The following is a 24,225-nucleotide window of genomic DNA, read 5'->3' as shown; positions in this document are numbered from 1 at the left end:
TAAATCATCACTATGAAGTAAATAAATAGTGAATATGAAGATAATGTGTTTGGATTTATGACTTAGACTGTATATACATATGTGAATTATAATAGCATACAGTTTATAGTAAAATGTACAGAACTAAGCAGTAAGCTTGCCTTTTCACCATTTGGATCTAAGAGTCTTGATGCAAATACAAAGTGTTTCTACAACCGTCGATTGTATCACACAGAGCCTGGGTGTTTTGAATAAATCCATCATCCTTTTGAGCCTAGCATCATGGCCTCCTTGGGTTTTCCAACAGAGATGAACTATGTGGATAAATTAAAGCACCAGCTCTTTTTCCATAGGATATCCTGATTTGCTCGTTCCAATACCAACAAAAATCTAGTGACATTCAGAAGCATTAAGAGACATTAAGACATTAAGAGCCAAATTTAGAAAGATTCAACAATTAGAAACTCTTGGCTATTAAATCGCTTTCCTTAGTTTAGCAGGATGGAAAATAATCCTAGGACTTTTTTCTGGGCAAATGGACTTGTTCAATTAGGCCTGTTTACAGTGAGGTTTTTCTTTATATAACAGTGATGGCCTTGTAAGTTATCAACATAACTATGCCTACCAAAATTTTGTTGGGCTCTCATTGTACCCTTACCCATGAGGTTTATGTGTACAGGGTTGTTTCAGTATATTTATTGTTTATTTGGGGAAATGAGGCTCTGAAGCAGTTTTTCCTCCTGTGAGTCCCATGGTCTCCTTGGAAACAGGCCTTCAGCTTCTGCCCACAGCCAGCTCTTTTTCTCCCAGGGCTCATCTACATGGTATGGTAAAGAAGCAGGAAGCCCTCTTTTCCCAGGCATCCATGCACAAGTATTCTCTATACCATTAACCTTCTTAACCACTGACATGAATGTCTGGAAGTACATTTCTTAGGAAAATCATCAATTATTCAATCTGCTTTAAATAAATTTCTCCCTTAACCGTGGATATAACTCAGACTCATCTTGGGGATCTCTGCCCCTATAGCAAAATCAAAGGCAGATACCTGATACACTACAAGCATTCAGAGAAGTGGTCTGCTGTAGTCACATTTTGATTCATGAAACACAGAAAACTTGAGACCTTGAGAGGTGGAAAGCAGTTGAACGGTCAGGGAGGAGACTGGGCATCCTGGACTGTGGGTAAATATCAAGAGAAAAGGTACAGAAACAGAAGCGTGAACATGACATGTTCAGGACAGAATAGAGTCTGGCAGGTCCTTAAGGCATGTAAGACAATATCAGGAAATACTCTTGAGAAAGCAGAGAGCAGCCTGATGGATTGAACTTTATCACTAAGGAAGAATGGAGCTACTTAACTAAGACAGTTGACACTAGAGAACTGGTAATCTACTGGAGTAAAAAGTGGACTGCAGAGTGTAGATACTACAGCGTGGGCAGCCTGAGTATCATCATAAGAATATGGCTATTGGGGTAGTGTTAGAGCAACAGAAGTGCAGGTCTGGAAGATGAGACATTTCAAAGGAGGACTGTAAAGATTTATAAATTATGAGGCATAATGAAAAAGAGTAAATTGATCAGGACAACTATGGTGACCTTGACAAAAGTCAAATGACTGTGGGAAGATAGCTAGCTTGGGGAAGAAGTTTGAACATCATCTTTCAGGACATCCAAGAAGTGCTGAGAAGACAGTTAATGAGACACGGGAGCTCAGGTAAGAGAACAATGAAACACTGATTTGGAAATTCCTTTGTGCTGGATAGCTGGGTTCTCCCACTTCAATCTACTCTATATCTTTTCCCACCCTGCTTCATATGTCGGGAGAAAGGGTCGTATAATATAGCATATATAGTACATCAAGCTGAAGTTCCTTTTCTTTTGGTTCCCAGTAGAACTTAGCCAGTAGGAAGCACTGGCAAAAGACTGAAGGGATGCAGGAGAAGAAAGTAGAGGTATTTATTCCTCTGGGCTTCGTCTTTTTTTTTTTTTTTTTTTTTTAGAAACATAACTAGATTTATTTTTAAGCTGTTCTACACATCTTTTATTTGCTTCAACAAGATGGGCTTCCTCTTTTGGCACCTGGGTAGATCACTGCTTAACTGAAGGCCACAACTTCTAGCCTTTCACTCATGAGTAAACGCACCTTAAATAGCATCCTCACGCTGGCTTGTGTTCTAATCTTTCTCCTGTCATGGGGCCAGAAATTAGCCCAACCAGTGGTGCAGTGCTGATTTGAAGTAGCAGTAGAATGATTGCTACCAGACACTGCCAGGGAATCCCAAATAAGAAGAGAGATCAGAGCAGAGAACCCAAAAAACAAACCACATTTAACCTGCCCAGAGAGTATAACCCTACTGATGTTCTCCTAGTGTTTCCCAGTTTTGGGTAAAAATCTGAGAAGCTGATACCTTGAACTTGGCTGAGCCCAGCAAATCTCTCTTGGGCTGTTGCTCATTGTATTTACAACTTTTTTGTTTTGTTTTTTTCCCCCACAAAACTTGACTCCCTGCTCCTTTCTTTGGGGGACGGGGTACCAAAATATTTTAAAATAAAGGTAAGGGGATTAAACTGAATGTCTAGTCTTGGTCACTTCCCACACAAAAATATAAGCCTCCCAAGTCACTTGGGCATTTGACAGTTACTATTTAAGGCTGTGCTGTGTATGTGCTAAGCTGCTCAGTCCTCTGTCCATGGGATTCTCCAGGCAAGAATACTGGAGGGGGTTGCTATGCCCTTCTGCAGGTGATCTTCCCAACCCAGGATCTAACCCTTGCCTCCCACATTGCAGGCGGATTCTGTACCACCTGAGTCACCAGGAAAGTCCATTTAAGGCTAGCAAATTCCAAGTAAAGACACATATTTTCTTTAGGAAATTCTTGTCCATGTACAAAGTTTGTACTTTGTATGAGAAAAAAGGAACCGCTTCCAGCAGTGCAACTTGAAGCAAGTTGCTCAGCATATTAGGCAGATGATGTTATTTTCATTTTATACTTTTAAAAAAAGACTGAGATTTTGTGAGGACTTAATGAGGTCATACATGCAAACTGTTCAGCCCAGAGTTTGGCTAAAGCGACATCTTACAGGACAATAAAGTTATTAAGCACTCACCTGGAGTGGGAGCTTTCGCATAGTTTATTTCATTTAAAAATCAGCAGCCCTGGCAAGCGGTTCAGGATAGAAGGCCAAAACTGCTGCTGGGGGAAGGGAGCTGGATGCGTGTGTGAGTGGGTGTGTGGGTGTGTAGGTGGGTGTGTGGGTGGGTGGGTGGGTGGGTGGGGGTTGGGGGAGCTAGGTTCCTTGCGACGCCGGGGAGGGGCGCAGCGGCGCGCGCCCTGGGGGGCAGGCACAGTGCGTTGCCCATCCTTGGCCGGTGGCGGGGTGGTTGCCGTGTGCACTGCTGTTCTAGCCAAGCTGCGGGTTGTCGCCGCCGTCGAATCAGCACCATGAGGACCAGGCACGTGAACCTGCTCATCACGCTCATCGCTGTCGTGCTCTTCAGCTTCTCCTGCTTCTGCATTTCCAGGATGACTCAAACCAGTAAGCGGCGCCTGGCTTCTCCCGCCTTTTTTTCGGTTCTGGGGCTTCAGGGCTCCAAGATGACTGGAGCGGCCGTGTTGGAGAAAAGTGGGAAGATGTGGGAACATGATGGCTGTCTCTCGCTCTCGTATTAGGGTCTTTCAGATGTGACCCCCACACCCCGCCACCACCACGCCCTTAAACGGCCAGCGGTTAAACTGTAAAGAGCGCCCCTGGCTCACCGGGTGGTCGTGACCCCTGCGGGGCGCGCGCGCTAATGGTCGGTCAGCGGGGTTCCCTGGTCCCCTCACCTCTGCGGGCTGTTTTCCCCACAGAGGTTCAGGGGCCCCTTCCGTGCCCTGCATTCCACACAGTTCGTCGTTCTTTTCCCCATCGTTTTTTTTTTTTTTTTTAAATGTGAATGTCTGACTTCAGGAACTCCTTTTACACAGCCAGCCTCTTTCCTCTTTCGTATTCTATCAAAATGTCAGTTTTGAGTCACACTTCAGGGCTCCCACGCGTTTTTGGTTTTGTTTTGCTTAGGGATGAGGTGACGGGGAGAGAGACTATGAATTTAGAGTACTGGTTTAGCACCTGATCTTTCTCAAATGGACCATGTGTGTTACCACTTTGAAATGCACCAAGGTTTTTAGTTTATGGTTGTCTGTAGGGTTGCCGATTTAGCAAGTGAAAATGGAGGTTGTCCTGTTAAAGTTGAATCTCAGATGAACAATGAATGCATTAATTTGAAGTACAAAAACTGCATGGGATATATTTATACAGAAAATATTATCATTTGTCTGAAATTAAAAGCTAACTAGGTTTCCAGTATTTTTTTCTTTCAACTGTAATCCATAGTGAGTGTGTGTGTGTGTGTGTGTGTGTGTGTATATATATATATATATATAGTTGAATTTTGAATTTAAGACTCAGGAAAACTGCAAATATATTAACTCAGCCTTCCAAGATTATTCTTATATATTAACTCCACCTTCCAAGGTTGTTTTTGGTTAAATTTTAATTCTTCTTATTAAACACATTTATGTATGACTCTGGGTGCACACTAAGTAATCTTGATAGTAACCTGCTGGTTCAGGTTTGGAAGTGGCTTTGGTCCTATAATTAATGTTGATGTAATCTCACTAAAGTTAAAATTTTGTTTGTTTCCTAACGGTAAATTTTGTCATGTACATGCAATATCAACATTTTACCCCGTTTGTTTGAAAAATCAGAAATGTATATTAATTTGATTTATACTGATCTTCAGTCATTTTATACATTTTTTTCTTCTTCATTGCCTGTAAAGAACATTATCCAAATGTGTTTTTATTTATTTTAGAACAGTTAACAATGAGCACTTTCATAACAAAAAAATAGTTACTGTTAATTAGAAAGCAAAATAGAAACTTTGTTTTGTAGTAATTTTGGAAGATAATTTAAATTAGTAACCTCAGAAAGCATTTTAATACAGTTAGCATTCTTATAATGAAATGGTAGCCTTTGACATACATACAATCATTTGGATGTTTTTTTTCCAGTTTTGTCTAGGAAAATGAAGTTTGATTCCTCAAAACATCTATTAATAAATATTCCCATCATTTGTATTTTCAAGTTCAGAAAATGAGATATTGTTCTTGAGAATGCACTACTCTTAAGAGCAGATGAAACAGTTTTTTCATTTTCTAAGTATGTGTCTATATGGAACCTAGCTCTAAAATAATTAGGAAGTCAATTGTAGCACTATAATAAGATGTTCTTACATCAACAGAAGAAAACACAGACTTCACTTATTTGAAATAGTGATTTTTATAGAACACCAAAAATGGTCCCTCTGTCTTTAAACCATGATTTATGGTTATAATTCTTATCAATGAAACTTTGGGAATACTTATTTGAAAAATAGTGACTACCTAGTGCTTTATTCTTCCCTTCTTAAAATTAATTTTTATGTGTAGATAACCTTTTAGTTTCTTTTTGAAAACTCCTAGTATTACTAATTCATTGGTTTGTTCAATAAATATGTAAGTTCCATGAGGAGAGGAATTTTTTCCCTGTTTTTGCCTGTTTGCTTCACTGCTATATCCTCAAAATCTTGAAAAATGTCTGCATATAATAGATATAGGGGCTTTCATCTCATTGATGTTAACTACTCTCCTGAATTATGTGCTTATTGTTTCTTTGCTTTTGAGAATATAGTTTTCATCAATTTATACATGTCCCCTATCTATGCTGTTTAGTTTGCTTTGTTCCTGAGCTTTCTAAAACTCGCATCTGCTGACAGTCTTTATAGGCCCTTCTACATTCTTTGTCATGATCAAAACCAGTAGCCTGTTAGGTGCCCTGGCCAGCTGTGTTCTCATTCCATCTTGCCAGTGGGAGGCATTTGTGCCAGAGGGTGCACAAAGGTGGGAGTCACTTTGCTTTTCGTGGTTCCTCTGCCAAACTACTAGCCCTCACTGGAGTGTAGGGGTTCGGGCAGCAGCAGCAGGTCCAGTATTGTCAGGGATGACAGGCATGGGAGGTAGCTAGCAGATGGCCAGGGGCCCCTGCGGAGGCTGCATCACCCAATAAACACTTTCATGAAAGAGAATCTGGAATTGCTTATTTGCCTTGCTTGGGCCTGAACCCATGTCTCCTGTACTGGTAGGTGGATTCTTCACCATTGAGCCACCAGGGAAGTCCCCAAGACTCCTCTTCTTTAACATCAAGGACTCAGCCAGTGAAAAGCCATGGACTCTTTGTTTACCGTGGCCCTCCCTACTTCCTTTTCCTCTCTATTAAAGAGTGCTTCTTCCTTTGCTGCGGAGGGACTTGGCATATGGCTCACCATGGCTGTGGACTCTGAATTGCAATTCTCTGCTGATACCGAATGAACTCTTTTTTTTTTTTTCGGGAGAAATAACCAGCAATCTATTTGTTTTAGGTCATCAATACTCTTTGTAATGTTAAAATATTTCCCCATAAAACTAGGGCATAGAGGAACCACTCACAGGGAGTTTAAAGAGCATGGTACATAGTATAATTTGATTATTGCAAAGCATACATGGAGGGGTGTAATCTGAAATGTATTTACCATTTTAACTACCTCAAATATTCTTTCCTTGAAACCACAATGGGTATACAAATAAGTGGATAATAAGTTTAAAATGGACCAATACTTGAACTTAATGCTGTTTCTCCTTCTTTTCCTTACTGACTGAATCACTTGCTTTTCCCTCACTATTCATACTATTTTATACTTACGTATTTATGTTGTTGTTTGCTTAGTCTAGAATACCCTTCCCTCTCTTTGCTATATGCAAAATTAAGCACATTCTTCAAATTTTCTAATATTCCCTCTTCTCTGAAACTTTTTCCACTTTCCTCCCCCACTCTTCAGTCCTCCTTAAGAATTAGTCATTAAAAAAAAAAAGAATCATTCTTGCCTTCCTTTCCCTGTAGCACTAAATGATAATTCCATTTTAACAATTAACTTATAATTAGTTGTTTAAATATATGCTCTTTTCCCCAACCAGAGCACCCTGATTGTCAGTTATTTAGGGCAGGAACCTGGCTTTATTTGTGTTTATTTACCTATCACATAGCACAGTGAATGGTACATGGTAAGTATTAAATGGAAGTAAGTATGACTATATCAGCTTGCTTCTCATTACTGGAAATGTTTGGTGAGTGAAATAAGATGGAAAAGTCAGATCGTGGCTATATCGTATTAGACTTCCTATATTAAGATAGGGCTCCCTGGTGGCTCAGCTGATAAAGAATCTGCCTGCAATGCAGGAGACCCCAGTTTGATCCCTGGGTTGGGAAAATCCCCTGGAGAATGGAAAGGCTACCCACTCCAGTATTTTGGCCTGGAGAATTCCTTGGACTGTATAGCACCAAAGAATTGATGCTTTTGAATTGTGCTGAAGAATATTCTTGAGAGTCCCTTGGACTGCAACAAGATCAAACCAGTCAATCCTATAGGAAATCAACCCTGAATATCCATTGGAAGGACTGATGCTGAAGCTGAAGCTCCAACACTTTGGCCACCTAATGTGAAGAGCCTCTGATGCTGGGAAAGATTGAAGGTGAAAAGAGAAGGGAGTGGCAGAAGATGAGAAGGTTAGATAGCATCACTGACTCAAGGGACATGAGTTTGAGCAAAAATTTCAGGAGACAGTGGAGGGCAGAGGAGCCTGGCATGCTGCAGTTCATGGGGTGGCAAAGAGTCAGACACGACTTAGCGACTGAACAACAACGATTTAAATTTAGTAACAGAAACAGTGCAAATTCTTTCTCAATTAAGCAAATTTTGTTGTTAAGACTGCATTTACTGTAACTAATCAAAATTTAGCATCTGAATGGCTTCCCTGGTGGCTCAGACAGTAAAGTGTCTGTCTACAATGTGGGAGACCTGGGTTTGATCCCTGGGTCTGGAAGTTCCCTGGAGAAGGAAATGGCAACCCACTCTAGTACTCTTGCCTAGAAAATCCCATGGATGGAGGAGCCTGGTGTCCATGGGGACACAACTGAGCGACTTCACTTTCTTTCACTTTCTTTAAGGTGTATTGTAAAAGTATAAAATATGCACAGGATTTAGAATACTGAGCACAAAAGAATGCAAAGTATTCCATTAATTGTCAATACTTTTGTGTTGATTACATGTTGAGAAATATTTTAGATATATTGGATTAAATTTTCTATGCTATTTATAAAACTTTTTTCTTTTTAATTTTTTTCAATGTGGCTACTAGAAAGTTTTAAATTACAAATGTGACTTGCATCTTACTGTTCCTGGGGAGCAGTGCCTTGGACCTCTGCTGTACCTCTGCTGTGAGGAGCAAAGTCAGTGGTACTAAGGATTTTACCTGGACTCTTCTTATGGGTGAAGTCACTTTTGCCCAGTGTACGCAGGGACTGATGTTTGTTTTCACAATTTCACCTCAGTTAACTCAAAACATCAAATTATTCAAACTTTTGCAAAGTAATTTTGTAATGGTTCTTCCTCTAAATATGTAACTGAATATGCAGTAACATAAATGTTTTAAATAGAACATTGATGAATTGAATTATCAGGTAAGAATATACAAGGAGCAGATCCAAGAGTAGAGATTATATCCTTTAATATTTCTGTATGGTTGTTTCTAAAACTACTCTTTCCTCTGGAGAAAACTCTTTCGTTTACCAAATTAATCCCTCAAGGACTGACTTACATTGTGGAAGTATAGATATGTTGCATCATCCATGACTCCAAACACAGTATCCATTTTGCAAAGCGTATATTACCCTGGGAATCCCAATGACAGGATTATCCTGGTTAAACCCACATCCATTGTAAACAGTTAAACATCCTCAAATAGTATCCACTGTATGAATATTCAAGATTTATCTGGATAGTGGCAGTTCTTTTGATCAAAGCATAATTCACTTTTAGAGTCACTCAAATTAGTTCCTATGCTGGCCAGTCCATTTATACATTAATTTGTTCATTCATTCATTCAGCATGTGTTTGTGGAAGTGCTATGTGGCAGTCACTGTTTCAGGCATAGAGAATTTAATACTTAAAAAATCCAAAGTTCTTGCACTTCTCAAGCTTTCATTCTATGGAGCTCTAGAGAGAGACATAAAAACAGTGAATAATAACAGTAATAGGAATAATAAACATGAGTAGGAAGTCAATGATAAGTGATTTGAGGGGGGGAAAAAAAAGGACAAGGGGAGAAAGGGATGTGCTATTTCATGAAGGATGTTAGGGTAAGCTGCTCAGAGGAGGCAGCATTTTAGCAGAAAACTGAATGAAATTAGGGAGCTCTGGCCACTCAGTATCTGCAGATGAGCTGAGAAAATTTGCAGGAGTCAAAGTGTAAGGTGGGGAGAGTGGTTTGCACGAGGAACAGCATGGAGGCCAGTGTGTCTGGAGCTGCACCCCAGAATCAGGTGGGAGGGACGGGGATGAGGCCAGAGAGGGAGCCAAGGCCTGACACGTAGGGCTCCGACCTGGTGAAGGTTTGGCTCTTTGTCTGAGTGTGATGAGAAATCTCTGACGGGTTTGGAGCAGGGAAATGGCATTACCCAACCTTTGCCACAGGCTACATATATGTATATTCTTGTTTATAAAAGGCAGACAAGTGAAAAAATATTAAATGTTTCTGTCCAGATATATTACCATTACTTTTATACCTTTGCATTTTACCTTAATTTAAAAAAAAATTCCTCTGGAATTTATTGTCTTCCAAGGGGTGAATTCTCTTTTATTCCACCTCAACTGACAGCCAATTTCTATGCTTTCCTTGCTAATTAAAATATAAAATTTTCCCATATTCTTGTGTTTCTAATAGTTTTCTTATGTATTTTGATATTTGACTATATAACATAAAGACTTTGTTTGTATCATAGATTATGATGAACACATAAGCCTTTTTCAGTGTAAAACAAGCCACTTTAACTTATTGCATTTTCCCCTGTGTGATTGTTTTTGACATTTTATACTGAAGCAAAGGGAAAAAAGTAAGCACAAGTCTAGAGCTATGTAAAGCTAAACACGTAGGGTGGTTCTCTTTAAGCAGTGAAATTACAATGGGTTTTTTCCTTTTCTGTGCCTTTTTCTAAAATGCCAACCTATGTATTGCTTCTCTGTGAAGATGTTTCCATATTTCAGCAAAGTGGCCAAGACTGGAGACCACTTGGTGCCCTCATGCTCTCTGTGCCCTGTGTTTGCCATACATTTGGATGCCTCAGGAGCATCACGACTACCTCTGCCCCGCTACTTTTCCCGTTTCCCAATGCAGATTGAATACCAGGTTAGAAATCTAGGGTCAGGTTGGAATCCTGAGAGGGATTCTGTTCTCTTCTCTCGGAGCAGGCAATGGCACCCCACTCCAGTACTCTTGCCTGGAAAATCCCATGGATGGAGGAGCCTGGTAGGCTGCAGTCCATGGGGTTGCTAGGAGTCGGACACGACTGAGCAACTTCACTTTCACTTTTCATTTTCATGCACTGGAGAAGGAAATGGCAACCCACTCCAGTGTTCTTGCCTGGAGAATCCCAGGGATGGGGGAGCCTGGTGGGCTGCCATCTATGGGGTCGCACAGAGTCGGACACAACTTAAGCGACTTAGCAACAGCAGCATTCTCTTCTCTATCAGTTGAAGGTGAAAGTGAAAGGCACTCAGTCATGTCCCACTCTTTGCAACCCCATGGACTGTACAGTCCATGGAATTCTCTAGGCCAGAATACTGGAGTGAGTAGCCTTTCCCTTCTCCAGGGGATCTTCCTAACTCAGGGATCAAACCCAGGTCTTCCACATTGCGGGTGGATTCTTTACCAGCTGAGCCACAAGGGAAGCCCAAGAATACTGGAGTGGATAGCCTGTCCCTTTTCCAATGGATCTTCCTGATCCAGAAATTGAACCAGGGTCTCCTGTATTGCAGGCGGATTCTTTGCCAACTGAGCTATCAGGGAAGCCCCTCTATCAGTTAAGTCTTTGCAATAAAAGTTCTCAGATATTTCTCATATCCATCTCCTACTTCCTAATCCTTTGTGCTTTGCTGCTGCTGCTGCTAAGTCACTTCAGTCGTGTCCGACTCTGTGCGACCCCATAGACGGCAGCCCACCAAGCTCCCCCGTCCCTGGGATTCTCCAGGCAAGAACACTGGAGTGGGTTGCCATTTCCTTCTCCAATGCATGAAAGTGAAAAGTGAAAGTGAAGTCGCTCAGTCGTGCCCGACTCTTAGCGACCGCATGGACTGCAGCCTACCAGGCTCCTCCATCCATGGGATTTTCCAGGCAAGAGTAGTGGAGTGGGTTGCTATCGCCTTCTCCCTTTGTGCCCTGGTTTATTCTTTATCATCTCTCACTTGAAACTAATATCACTATAGGTTCCTTACTGATAGTTTCTCTGGCATTAGTTTTGCTTTCCTGAAACAATCTTCAATGGGGTCATCAGAATGATCTTTCTAAAACTATTAGGTAGTCATTACCTAATAGTCTTCAGTGATGCTTCACAAATGAGATAGTTGTTCCCATGATAGTCTGTAGTGGTGTTCTAAGATGTATAAAGTTACCCAAAGAAAAATGAGTGATTCCATTATCTTTATATTAAAACAAATATGTGCTGTGGAATGGGCTACACAATTTGCCCACATTTTAAAGAAATGTTACAGAAATTCCATGAATGTTGTGGGCATTTCAAGTTATACCTCCCCCTGTGTCCTTTTTCTTCAAATTCACTGCCATTAGAGGTGTTTTATTTATTTTTTAAAAATATGTATTTTTTGGCTATGTTGCATGGCATGTGGGATCTTAGTTCTCTACTGGGGATCAAACCCATGCCCCTTGTATTAGAAGCTTGGAGTCTTAACCACTGGACCACCAGGGAAGTCCTCTAGAGGTTTTATAGAAGAAAGGTTTGAGAAACACTGGTTCATATGAAAAAGTTCAAGCTCCTTATCATAGCTTGTCAAAAAGACCAGTATAATGAGATCCTTTTTTACCTTCACTATGAATTTTCCCTGTGTTGTCCTGAAATAATGAACAGCTTCTGGGTTTGTAGAGACTGTATTTTTGAATGCCTTGTTGCCTTTTCACACTGCTTTCCAACAGAGTACCTTTCCCTGTTTCCTTAACTGTCTAATAACTCTGGCTCCTTCAAGAGTCTGTGAGCGATCTCATCCTTCAGATCCTTCCCCAGCCTGCTCTCCCCTCCCATCCCTAACCTTCTCACTGCTTTCCTCTGTGCATACTATTGTCATTGCATGCCAGGGGTTGAACTTGTTCTCTGCCCATATTTCCTTAAGGGGATATCTTTCATTTCACCCTCCTAGAGAGGGCATTTGAAAGGGAACCCTTGGAACTTCGCCCAGCAGCTCATTACATTTCTCAGAAGACTGAGGGTTCTCCTGAATGGTGAGATTGTTCAGACCTAGCATCAGTGGGCCAGATTAACAACGTGGCAGAATTGCTTCCTTAAAAAGCCAACTTGGGCTATCTCTGGCTTGTCCTCTTACAATAACTGTCTGAAAGAAGGAATGGGCTTCCTCTCTACTCTTTGCTCCTGAGTAGTAGGCACACGCGGCAAGTCATCCGCTCTGTGGATGTGGCCTGACTGTTGTCCACCTCCTCTTTCAGGAGTGAGGCGAGAGCAGGGGTAACTTGGGTGGGCAAATAGGACATCCCAGCGCATCGTGCAGTATCCCATTGTCAGAGCCACGAATAAAGCTCACAGTCCCTGTTTGGAACTGATATTATCAACGCGTGTGCTTAGTTAGTTAAAATCTAAGGAGAAGAGACTCTATAATATCAGAAATAGCACACTGATTTCAGTCACTAATTTAGTTCTATCAATCAGCCTATAAACTTCCTGAAAGCCAGAGCTGACCATCTCTATTTTATATTTCTGTGGACAAGGAGTACTTGACAAATAAAAGGTGTTTAATTTTTTATTTCTTAATGTTTTGTGTGATTATAGGCACAATGAAAATGCTTTTAAGAACAAAAGAATTTTGTGAAAATAGGAAATAAAAGTGATTCAACAAACCAAAGATTATATATTAACAAAATATAAACTTGTACACTTTTTTTTTACTATATTAATGTACTTTCTTTGCTAAATGGAAATTATCATTTGCACCTGAAGGAACAAAGGCTAACAGAAATTAAGTAGCTTGCCCAGCGTCACACAAATATGCAGCCATGAGAGCCACCAGAACTCTTAAAAGGTATTCTGTAATTTATTTAGGATACTTCCATCCCTGGGTATTATGGTTGTTTTCAGTTTTTTCACAGTGATAAATAATGCTGCCTATGTTCAACATCCTTAGAGCCAAATCTGTGTATGTATTTCTGGTCATTTTCTTCAGAAAAATTCCTAGAAGTGAATTTTTTGCCTTCACTTGCTTTTCCCTCTAAGTTCAAATCTAATACATGCACAAAATGGAAAATTTGGAAAATACAGAAAAGCACAAAATAATAAAGCAAAAACTATTGATAATCTCCCCTTCTAGATATTACCATTTTTAACACTTCATTTTTTTTATGTATACATATACATATATATTATATGTATATAGCACTATATGAGCTTCTCTGGTAACTCAGCTGGTAAAGAATCCGCCTGCATTGCAGGAGACCTGGGTTTGATCCCTGGGTTGGGAAGATCCCCTGCAGGAGGGCATGGCAAGCCACTCTAGTATTCTTGTCTGGAGAACCCCATGGACAGAGGAGCCTGGCGGGCTACAGTTCATGGGGTCACAAGAGTCAGACACGACTGAGCGACTAAGCACAGCACAGCACTATATATGTCGTTACTCTTCAGTAGTTAAGTCGTGTTTGGCTCTTTTGTGATCCATGAAGCCCGCCGGGCTCCTCTGTCCATGAGTTCTCCAGACAAGAACACTGGGGTGGGTTGCCATTTCTTTCTCCAGGGACTATATACACACACACATACATATAAATGTAGTGTTATATATAATTGTATTGAAGTATATACTTTACATTTTGTTATAGAAAATTGTATGATATCGCCTAGGATCGAAACTGCGTCTTTTATGTCTCCTGCTTTGGCAGGTGGGTTCTTTACCACTGGCACCTCCTAGGAAGCCCATATATTATAGAAAATTATATGATATTGCTACATGTATAAATATCTACATGTTTTCTTTGTAGGTAATCAATTAACTAATTGTAGAAACCATATTTCGGAGTTTAAGGAAAGTATACTACGCTTAAAAAACAAAACGGAAAGAAATCGCCAAGAGTTGCTTAATGCCTTCAAGGAAATGAAGCTTGACATTTCAGAGAAAGAACGTGATGCACAAAACGCAGGTTTGCATTGTTTTTGTTTTGTGTATGGTGGTTTGTTGTGTAATGTTTTGTGTTTGGAAATTTAGATTTTATGCTTTCTGATTTTAGGGCATTTCTTTCCAGTAGATATAACTAAATCAGTACTTATTCTTTTACTATGAAATATGCAAAAGTACAGTAAGAGACATCACTGATAAATTTCCTCTCACCTGTACCTCGAAAATGGTCCTCTTCTAGTTTCTGTCTCTGTGAACGGTGCCATCCGTGATCCATCTGACAGAAGCAGCCAGAAACCTGCACATCCTCTCTGAATCCTTCCTCTTCCTCTAGCATACTTCTCCCATGACTGTCAGTGAGCAGTCCTGTTGATTCATAATCCTGTATATCTCACAGATCTATCCACATTTTTCTGTCACCAGCCCTACTACCCAAATCAGGCTCCTTTGATGCTTCATCTGAATGACTGCTAACATCTTTTTCCCCCCTGTCTCTCTCCATTCTTGTCCCCACCTGTTTATGCTCACGTTAGCCAAAGTGAAGGCTACACTGCCCTGCAAATCAACTTTCCGTGGCTCTCCATTTCTTCAGGATGGAAAGTTCTGCCTCCTGCTTCCCCTTCTGTAATCCAGTACCTCCCCTGAACTCAGCCCCTGGCAGCCGCTGATCAAGTCTTCATAGTTTTCCAGAATGCCATACAAATGGAATCACACAGTGTATAAATAACCTTTATGGACCCTTTGACTTAGCATAGATTCATCCAAGTTGTTATGTGACCAATTGTTTGTTGCCTTTTTGTTGCTTAGTAATATTCCACTGCATGGATGTGCAGTGGAGAGTTTGTTTCACCAATTAAGACACATTTGCATTGTTTTTCAGGTTTCTTTGTTTTTTGGTGATTACAGCTACCTGTTGCTATAAGCATTCGTGTACAGATTTTTTTGTATGAAGAGAATTTTCCTTTCTTTAGGATAAATATCTAGGATTGATGGGCATATGATAGGTGGATGTTTAACATTATAAGAAACTGCCAAGATGTGTATCAGAGTGGTTGTGCCATTTTGGATCAATGTATGAGAGTCACAGTCACTCCAGTTAATTATAGCCTTTCTGGTGTCATGGCCTCTCATAGTTTTAAGGTGTATTTCTCTGGTGACTAATGATGTTGAACTTTTTTATGTGCTCCTTGGCCCTCCATATATCTTCTTTGATGAGATGCCTATTCAGATATTTTACATATTTCTAATTGAGTGGTTTTTTCTTATTGTTGAGTTTTGAATATTAAAAAGCAGAAACATTACTTTGCCAATAAAGGTCCATATAGTCAAAGCTATGGTTTTTCCAGTAGTTATGTATGGATGTGAGAGTTGGACTATAAAGAAAGCATCAAGAAAATTGATATTTTGAACTGTGTGGTGTTGGAGAAGACTCTTGAGAGTCCCTTGGACAGCAAGAAGATCAAAACAGTCAATCCTAGAGGAAATCAGTCCTGAATATTCATTGGAAGGACTGATGTTGAAGCTGAAGCTCCAAAACTTTGGCCACCTGATGTGAAGAACTGACTCGTTGGAAAAGACCATGATGCTGGGAAAGATTGAAATTGGGAGGAGAAGGGGATGACAGAGGATGAGATAGTTGGATGGCATCACCCACTTGATGAACATGAGTTTGAGCAAGCTCCGGGAGTTGGTGATGGACGGGGAAGCCTGGCGTGCTGCAGTCCATGGGGTCACAAAGAACAGAACACAACTGAGCGACTGAACTGAATTGTTGAATTTTGAGAGTTGTACATATCCTGGATACATATCTCATGGATGTGTGATTTGGAAATATTTTCTCCCAGGCTGTGATTTGTCTTATTTTCTTTGTGGTGTCCTTCAGAAAGCAAACATTTTTAATTTTGATAAAGTTGAGTTTTCCTTTTATGTATTATGCCTTTGATGTTGTATCTAAGAACTCTTTATCTAACTCAGGGTCATAAAGATTTTCTTTTTTTTTTTTTTAATTTATCATTTTAGATTTTACATTTAGGTCTATGAAACTTTTGAGTTTATTTCTATAAATGGCATGAAGTATAGGTAAAGTTTCAGTTTTTATTCAGTTCAGTTCATTCGCTCAGTCGTTTCCGACTCTTTGCGACTCCACGGAATGCAACACACCAGGCCTCCCTGTCCATCACCAACTCCTGGAGTTTATTCAAATTCATGTCCATTGAGTCGGTGATGCCATCCAACCATCTCATCCTCTGTCGTCCCCTTCTCCTCCCGCCTTCAATCTTTCCCAGCATCAGGGTCTTTTCAAACAAGTCAGCTCTTCACATCAGGTGGCCAAAGTATTGGAGTTTCAGCTTCAACATTAGTCCTTCCAATAGATTTCTTTTCAGATAGACTGGTTGGATCTCCTTGCACTCCAAGGGACTCTTTAAGAGTCTTTTCCAACACCACATTCAAACACCACAGTTTTTATTATTAGAGTATAATTGCTTTACAAAGTTGTGTTAGTTTCAGTTGTTTAACGAAATGTATCAGCTATATGTATACATGTATCCCCTTCCCCTTGGACCTCTCTCCCTCCCCTCCTCCCACCCACTGAGGTTGTCACAGAGCACCAAGCTGAGCTTCCTGTGCTATATAGCGCAGCCTCCCCCTGCTGCTGCTGCTGCTAAGTCGCTTCAGTCGTGTCCGACTCTGTGCAATCCCATAGACGGAAGCCCACCAGGCTCCCCCGTCCCTGGGATTCTCCAGGCAAGAACACTGGAGTGGGCCGCCATTTCCTTCTCCAATGCGTGAAAGGGAAAAGTGAAAGTGAAGTCACTCAGTCGTGTCCGACTCTTAGCGACCCCATGGATTGCAGCCTACCAGGCTCCGCCATCCATGGGATTTTCCAGGCAAGAGTACTGGAGTAGGGTGCCATTGCCTTCTCCAAGCCTCCCCCTAGGTATCTATTTTACACATGGGTGGAAGACTAAATAGACATCTCTCCAAAGGAGATGTACAGCTGTCCAAGAATCACATGAAAAGATGCTCAACATCACTAATTATTAGAGAAATGCAAGGTTCAGTCTTTTTCATGTGAATGCCTAAGTGTTTTAGAACCATATATCAAAAAGGTTTTTCTTTCTGCAATTACCTTTGCATCTTCTTCAAAAATCAATTGGCCATATTTGTGTGGATCTATGTCTGTATCTCTGTTGTTCCATAGGTCTGTGTATCTGTTCTATAGTACTCCACCGCCTTGATTACTGTATTATGTATTATGAATTAAATTGGGTAGTATACGTCCTTCAACTTTGTTCTTTTTCAGAATGATGGGGGAAAGTTTGAATGAGTGGAGTCATTAAATGTTGAGAGGCTTGAAAATAAAGTTATAAAAAGACAGGCTTTAATGATGCGATGTTAAAGTGATAGAGCAGGCCAGTTAAAGCATGTTTCAGTTCTACTTCCTTCAGTTTGGAACCGTCTGTTCTGTTAGCCTCTGGTTGTATCACTCATAGTGTTAGATTTATATTAAATACCTTGAAAATAAATGGGCTTCCCTGGTGGCTTAGATGGTAAAAATCCTCCTGTAATGCAGAAGACCTGGGTTTGATCTCTGGGTTGGGAAGATCCCCTGGAGAAGGGGATGGCAACCTACTCCAGTATTCTTGCCTGGAGAATTCCATGGATAGAGGAGCCTGGTGAGCTACAGTCCATGGGGTCACAAAGAGTCAGACATGACTGAGTGACTAACACTTTCACTTTAAAATAAACATGAATCAATAATCTTTGAGCTGTATTTTATAGCCTTATGATGTTGTTAATTCACAGTTAATAGTATGTATCCTATATATTGAATACTTAATTAATCATGAATTAACTTATTAACTACTATGTTAAAAAATTGTACTGGAAAGAGAAGAATCCCTATAGTTGTGAACTCAAAAACCCTATCTTTTCTCTTTTTCAGTTGAGAAGAAAGTGAATGCCTCGGATACGAATGAAACAGTATCTGATGCATTTGAAGTCTTAAAGTTCTTTTTCCCTCATCTAAGGAAAGTAGATAGAATTTACCCTGATGTAATCATGGGCAGAGAGAAAACAGGCGGTAAGAAAACTTAGCATTGGAAGATCAAATACAGACATTTTGATGATTGGAAACATCCTTTTAAATTTTAAAATGTAATCAACTCATATGATATTCAGACAGACCCCCAGCCTATCTGGCATTCATTTGTATTACTGGAAATCAGTGTATTGTCTTTCAGAAACAAATTGTTCAATAAATATTTGGAGACTTGAATTTAAATCCAAGTTTAATGAAGATGCTTTGAAAATAAGTCAATGTAAGCCAGACATCATTAAGCATCTGTTACATGCTTGGCAACTCTTTTCTCCTTCGGTTTTGATAAATCTATTTCTTATCTGGTTGTCTTCCTATTTCCTCATCTTTCTGGGGAGCAAAGTCAACAAAAGCCTTATAGAAGAGATAATGCTTTAGTTAAGCCCTGAAGAATGGGTTCAATTTCACCAGGTATAGGAGAAGAGAAAAAGTATTTGCATTGGAAGCAGGGATATTAGGTTAAGTCTCAGAACACCTGCCATTCCCACCAATCTCGTTCATTCCAATGAGCGAGTCATTCCAGGTCAGAGGTCAGCAAACCCGCGCCTGCAGGCCAGATTTGCCTGTCTTTAAGAAGCTTTATTGGACCATAGTCATGCTCGTTGTTCACTTGTTGTCTATGACTACTTTTGTGCTGCAGCAGCAGAGATAAGTAGCTTCAGCAGAGATGATATGGCCCAAGAGCTGAAAATTGTACTGTCTGGCCCTTCAATAGAAAAAGTGAGCTGACCTCTGCTCTTGGCAGTTCCTTGGGAATAAACAATGTTGGTCTGTGTCACATGCCTCTAAGAAACCTGTTGTGTTGGGATGGAGGAGCCAGGTGACATTGTTTTCCATCTCCCGAATTCTGTGTCCCATATACCAAGTTAGATGTTTTCTTTCATTATCTCACTTCATTCTCACAATCCATTGCAGGAGGGCCTGTGGTTATCTTTATTTCTTAACTGAGGCCTAGAAAGATGATGGAACTCTCTGAGGTCACACTTGTAAAGGTCTTCACTTGCATCATATTCCTTCCTAGAAGTATTTTAATTGTGGCCTATAAATATGTACATACACATGTGTGAATGTATGAGAGAGTGCACACCAGACAAAACTACATCATACAGAAAGAGGAGGAGTTGAAAGACACAGCGAAGGTAAAATCAGTACCCAGTAACTCTAAGATACTGGATACCAAGGAGAAGCCCAGCCTTGATAAGCATCAGAAAAGATAAACTAAAGCCCATGATATTGAGTGAAAGGAAGGGGAGAGAGAGAGGTTGGTAACTGGGGAGAGCAATGGAATGCCTTGCGTGGGAGCTCGGGGTGTTGAAATAAACCAGTTATCAGTGCTGTATTAAATCCTGAATAATTGTCTAATTCCCCAACTGTTTCCTTCTTTACAACCATTGCTGAATATATTCATCCTTCTTTTGAGAATCCTTTTGTGGATTTCCTAGGTTCTTGGAAGGAGAGGCTTGCATATAAACCTTCATCCCCAGAAGTAATTTAAAGGGAGATTTTAGTTACCTTAAGGATGACATAAAACATTTGCAAGAGTGCTGAAGTCTGTAGCATGGCCTCCTGGGGAACCTGTCATCAGGCTTGTATCTTCTCTATTCTGATATATCTCGGATAATTTCTACTCTCTATAGCCCCTCTGTAACTATTTTTCATTCAGCCTTCTTTTCTTGCCTAGTCTATTGAAATAGACTTGTCATTTTTCTCTTGGCTTTAGTATTGTCAAAGTCAATTCATTCCTAATACTTTGCTCAGAGGTACATACTTAAGTGCATAACTCATCATGCACAACTGTTCCTTAAAATCCTTCAGTAGATGTTCAGTGCATATAGAGTGACATTAACTCCTTGATATGGTATATGCACCAAGACCAAGTGAAGTTGCTCAGTCATGTCTGACTCTTTGCGACCCCATGGACTGTAGCCTACCACGCTCCTCCATCCATGGGATTTTCCAGGCAAGAGTACTGGAGTGGGTTGCCATTTCCTTCTCCAGAGTATCTTCCTGACCCATAGATCGAACCCGGGTCTCCTGCATTGTAGGCAGACGCTTTACTGTCTGAGCCACAAGGGAAGTCCTGTGTATATGCACAGTAGTCTATATCTTTCAAAGTCTTTTAAAGTCTATATCATTCAAATCTTATTTTCTGCCACTTCCTTTTTTTGCAGCAACCCTAGACATTTCCTACAAGTTGATAATTATCAGTTGATAATTGCCTATAAGGAACATATCACCTCCTGTCAACACACAACTAACTTGTCATATCTCTTATCCAATATGACTTTTCAGCTTAACTGACAACTTCTTTGTGAAGTCTTCCACGTTTGCTCCTTTAACAAGCTTCTGCCCAGCACCAAACACTTACTCGGCTCTAGTGAGATAGTGGTGAACAGATGCGGAACTTGTCCTCTTAGAGACAAATGAGGAAACAATTTCGATAGAAATCAGTCAGTGCTCTGACAAGGATATGCAAGGGTAGAGCCAAATCTACTTGGGGATTTAGGGAAGGCCAATCTTTATGACCAACCTAGATAGCATATTAAAAAGCAGAGATATTACTTTGCCAACAAAGGTCCATCTAGTCAAGGCTATGGTTTTTCCAGTGGTCATGTATGGATGTGAGAGTTGGACTATAAAGAAAGCTGAGTGCCAAAGAATCGATGCTTTTGAACTGTGGTGTTGGAGAAGACTCTTGAGAGTCCCTTGGACTGCAAGGAGATCCAACCAGTCCATTCTGAAGGAGATCAGCCCTGGGATTTCTTTGGAAGGACTGATGCTAAAGCTGAAACTCCAGTAGTTTGGCCACCTCATGCGAAGAGTTGACTCATTGGAAAAGACCCTGATGCTGGGAGGGATTAGGGGCAGGAGGAGAAGGGGACGACAGAGGATGAGATGGCTGGATGGCATCACTGACTCGATGGACATGAGTTTGAGTGAACTCCAGGAGTTGGTGATGGACAGGGGCCTGGCGTGCTGCGATTCATGGGGTCACAAAGAGTCAGACACGACTGAGCGACTGAAGTGAACTGAATCTGTACTTGGGGAATTAGGGAAGGCTTTCTGGAGGAGGTGACATCTAAAGTGAGACATAAAGGGTAAAAAGAATTGCAATGGGATGAGTAAGGAAAAGGGCTTCCCAGGTGGTGCTAGTGATAAAGAACCTACCTGCCAATGCAGGTTTTCCTGCATGGGTTCGATGCATGGGGTGGGAAGAACCCCTGGAGGAAGGCATGGCAACCCACTCTAATATTCTTGCATGGAGAATCCCATGGACAGAGGAGCCTGGTGGGCTACACTCCATAGAGTCGCAAAGAGTTGGACGCAACTGAAGCAATTCAGTGACATGCATGCATGCAAGTAGAGAAAAGGCAGATGGTGGATAGCAGAAAAGGAGAAGAAAGAATGTAAAGGTCTAACAGCAAGAGGACTTGGAAAAAAAGATGTGGTTTGTGTGTGCAACTGGGGCTGGTGACTATTGGCAGTAAAATATGAGGCGGAGGCCAGATAATAGAGGAGTTCGGCCATGTGTTTATCCACCCCAGATTTTTGGACATTGTTATGTGGCAGTCATTATGTTAATGCTGGATTCATAATAACGGTGAACAAGAGAAGCAGAGTCTGCCCTCACTCAGCGTGCAGTCTAGGTAGGAAGACAAATGAGTAGCAACAAAAAGGACAAGTTGTATGAGAGGCGAGGTCAGAATCCATTTAGAAAGAGTGAGTAGAACTAGCACAGGCGCCTGCAAAGGAGTGTTCTGGACACCAAGGAATGGTGCGTGCAGATGCCTGGAGAGGAGCGAGGACTGAATGATCAGGCTGGGAAGCTGACAGACACCAAGGAAGACTGGTTTTGAGAGAGGGTAGATGAAACAGAAGAGGTAGGTTGGGACTGGGACACTAAGGGTCTTGCAGACTTTTGTAAATGTATTCCTTATCCTAAGACATGGGAAGCCATTCAAGAAATTGCTTTCAAAAAAAAAAAAAAAAGAAAGAAATTGCTTTCAAGAGTAGATCCCAAAATTTGAAACTTGACTCCTGCTTCACACCATTCATAAAAATCAATTCCAGGTGGATTGTAGATCTAAATATAACAGGCAGATAATAAATCAGTTAGAAGATGATCTGAAAAACATCTTTATGGATTTGAAGATAAGCAAACATTTCTCAGCAGGAATCAAAAAGCACTGGCCATAAAGGAAATGATTGATAAATTGCACACTGCTAAAGTTAAGAGCATCTTTTCTTAATTTTAAGAGGTAAAACATTGAAAAGGAAACCCGTGATGGAAGATGATATTTATAATACACATAACTGACAAAGGATTCATATTCAGAATCTATGAAGAGCATCAGTCCCTCAGTAAGGAAAATACAGACAACTTAATAGAGAAATGGACAAATCTTGAACAGGGATTTCACAAAAGAATATCCAAAGGTCAATAAACATATGAAAATATGCTTAAACACAATAGTAATCAGGGAAATACTGATTCTTACTGCTGTCACTGAAGTTCAGTAATTTTTCTTAAGTAAACACTTCTCAGTGTTTTGTATACCAAGGCTCTGATGGTTTTGACAACTTTGTTTTACAGCTTGATTATTGCTTTTTAGGGAGAGGATTTTTCTGAGTTCTTCACTGAGCCATTCTCGAAGTACTTATCTCCATTATAAAGGTGTAGAAATTAAGGCAGGACAGGACAGAAAAACATCTACTTTTGCTTTATTGACTATGCCAAAGCCTTTGACTGTGTGGATCTCAATAAACTATGGAAAATTCTTCAAGAGATGGGAATACCAAACCACCTGATCTGCCTCCTGAGAAATCTGTATGCAGGTCAGGAAGCAACAGTTAGAACTGGACGTGGAACAACAGACTGGTTCCAAATTGGGAAAGGAGTACGTCAAAGCTGAATATTGTCACCCTGCTTATTTAACTTTTATGCAGAGTACATCATGAGAAACGCTGGGCTGGCTGAAGCACAAGCTGGAATCAAGATTGCCGGGAGAAATATCAATAACCTCAGATATGCAGGTGACACCACACTAATGGCAGAAAGTGAAGAAGAACTAAAGAGCCTCTTGATGAAAGTGAAAGTGGAGAGTGAAAAAGTTGGCTTAAAGCTCAACATTCAGAAAACGAAGATCATGGCATCTGTCCTATCACTTCATGGCAAATAGATGGGGAAACAGTGGCTGACTTTATTTTTTTGGACTCCAAAACCACTACAGATGGTAACCGCAGCCATGAAATTAGAAGACATTTTCTCCTTGGAAGAAAAGCTATGACCAACCTAGACAGCATATTAAAAAGCAGAGACATTACCTTGCCAACAAAGATTCATCTAGTCAAAGCTATGGTTTTTCCAGTAGTCATGTATGGGTGTGAGAGTTGGACTATTAAGAAAGCTAAGCACAGATGAATTGATGCTTTTTAACTGTGGTATACTGCAAGGAAATTCAACCAGTCCACCCTAAAGGAAATCAGTCCTGAATGTTCATTGGAAGGATTGATGCTGAAGCTGAAACTCCAGTGCTTTGGCCACCTGATGCAAAGAACTGACTCATTGGGAAAGACCCTGATGCTGGGAAAGATTGAAGGTAGGAGTAGAAGGGGACAACAGAGGATGAGATGGTTGGATGGCATCACCAATGCGATGGACATGAGTTTGAATAGGCTCTGGAAGTTGGTGATGGACAGGGAAGCCTGGCGTGCTGCAGTCCATGGGGTCGCAAAGAGTCAGACATAACTGAGTGACTGAACTGACTGTATATCTTGACCCAACTCAAATAGCTGAGCACTGGTACAGCAAAGATTGAGTTTGGGTAGACTTCGCTGATAGAATCTTAACA

General features: G+C 40.7%; 1 protein-coding gene across 1 annotated transcript in view; it reads left to right on the top strand.

Moving 5' to 3' along the window:
- The first annotated feature begins 3,255 nt into the window (after window positions 1–3,255).
- Window positions 3,256–24,225, top strand: part of MGAT4D (MGAT4 family member D) — a 41,454-nt gene continuing 20,484 nt past the window's right edge. Inside the window, exons 1-3 of the mRNA XM_025268090.3 lie at window positions 3,256–3,518; window positions 14,141–14,299; window positions 18,221–18,358. Of these exons, the coding sequence (XP_025123875.1) occupies window positions 3,425–3,518; window positions 14,141–14,299; window positions 18,221–18,358 (391 nt within the window). The 5' untranslated portion in view covers window positions 3,256–3,424. The remainder of the gene's footprint in view (window positions 3,519–14,140; window positions 14,300–18,220; window positions 18,359–24,225) is intronic.

Source organism: Bubalus bubalis, chromosome 17, assembly GCF_019923935.1.
Source record: "Bubalus bubalis isolate 160015118507 breed Murrah chromosome 17, NDDB_SH_1, whole genome shotgun sequence".
In the NCBI taxonomy this organism is placed as follows: domain Eukaryota; kingdom Metazoa; phylum Chordata; class Mammalia; order Artiodactyla; family Bovidae; genus Bubalus; species Bubalus bubalis.
Note: the sequence above shows the minus strand (reverse complement) of the source record. Positions and strands in the feature narration are given on the sequence as shown.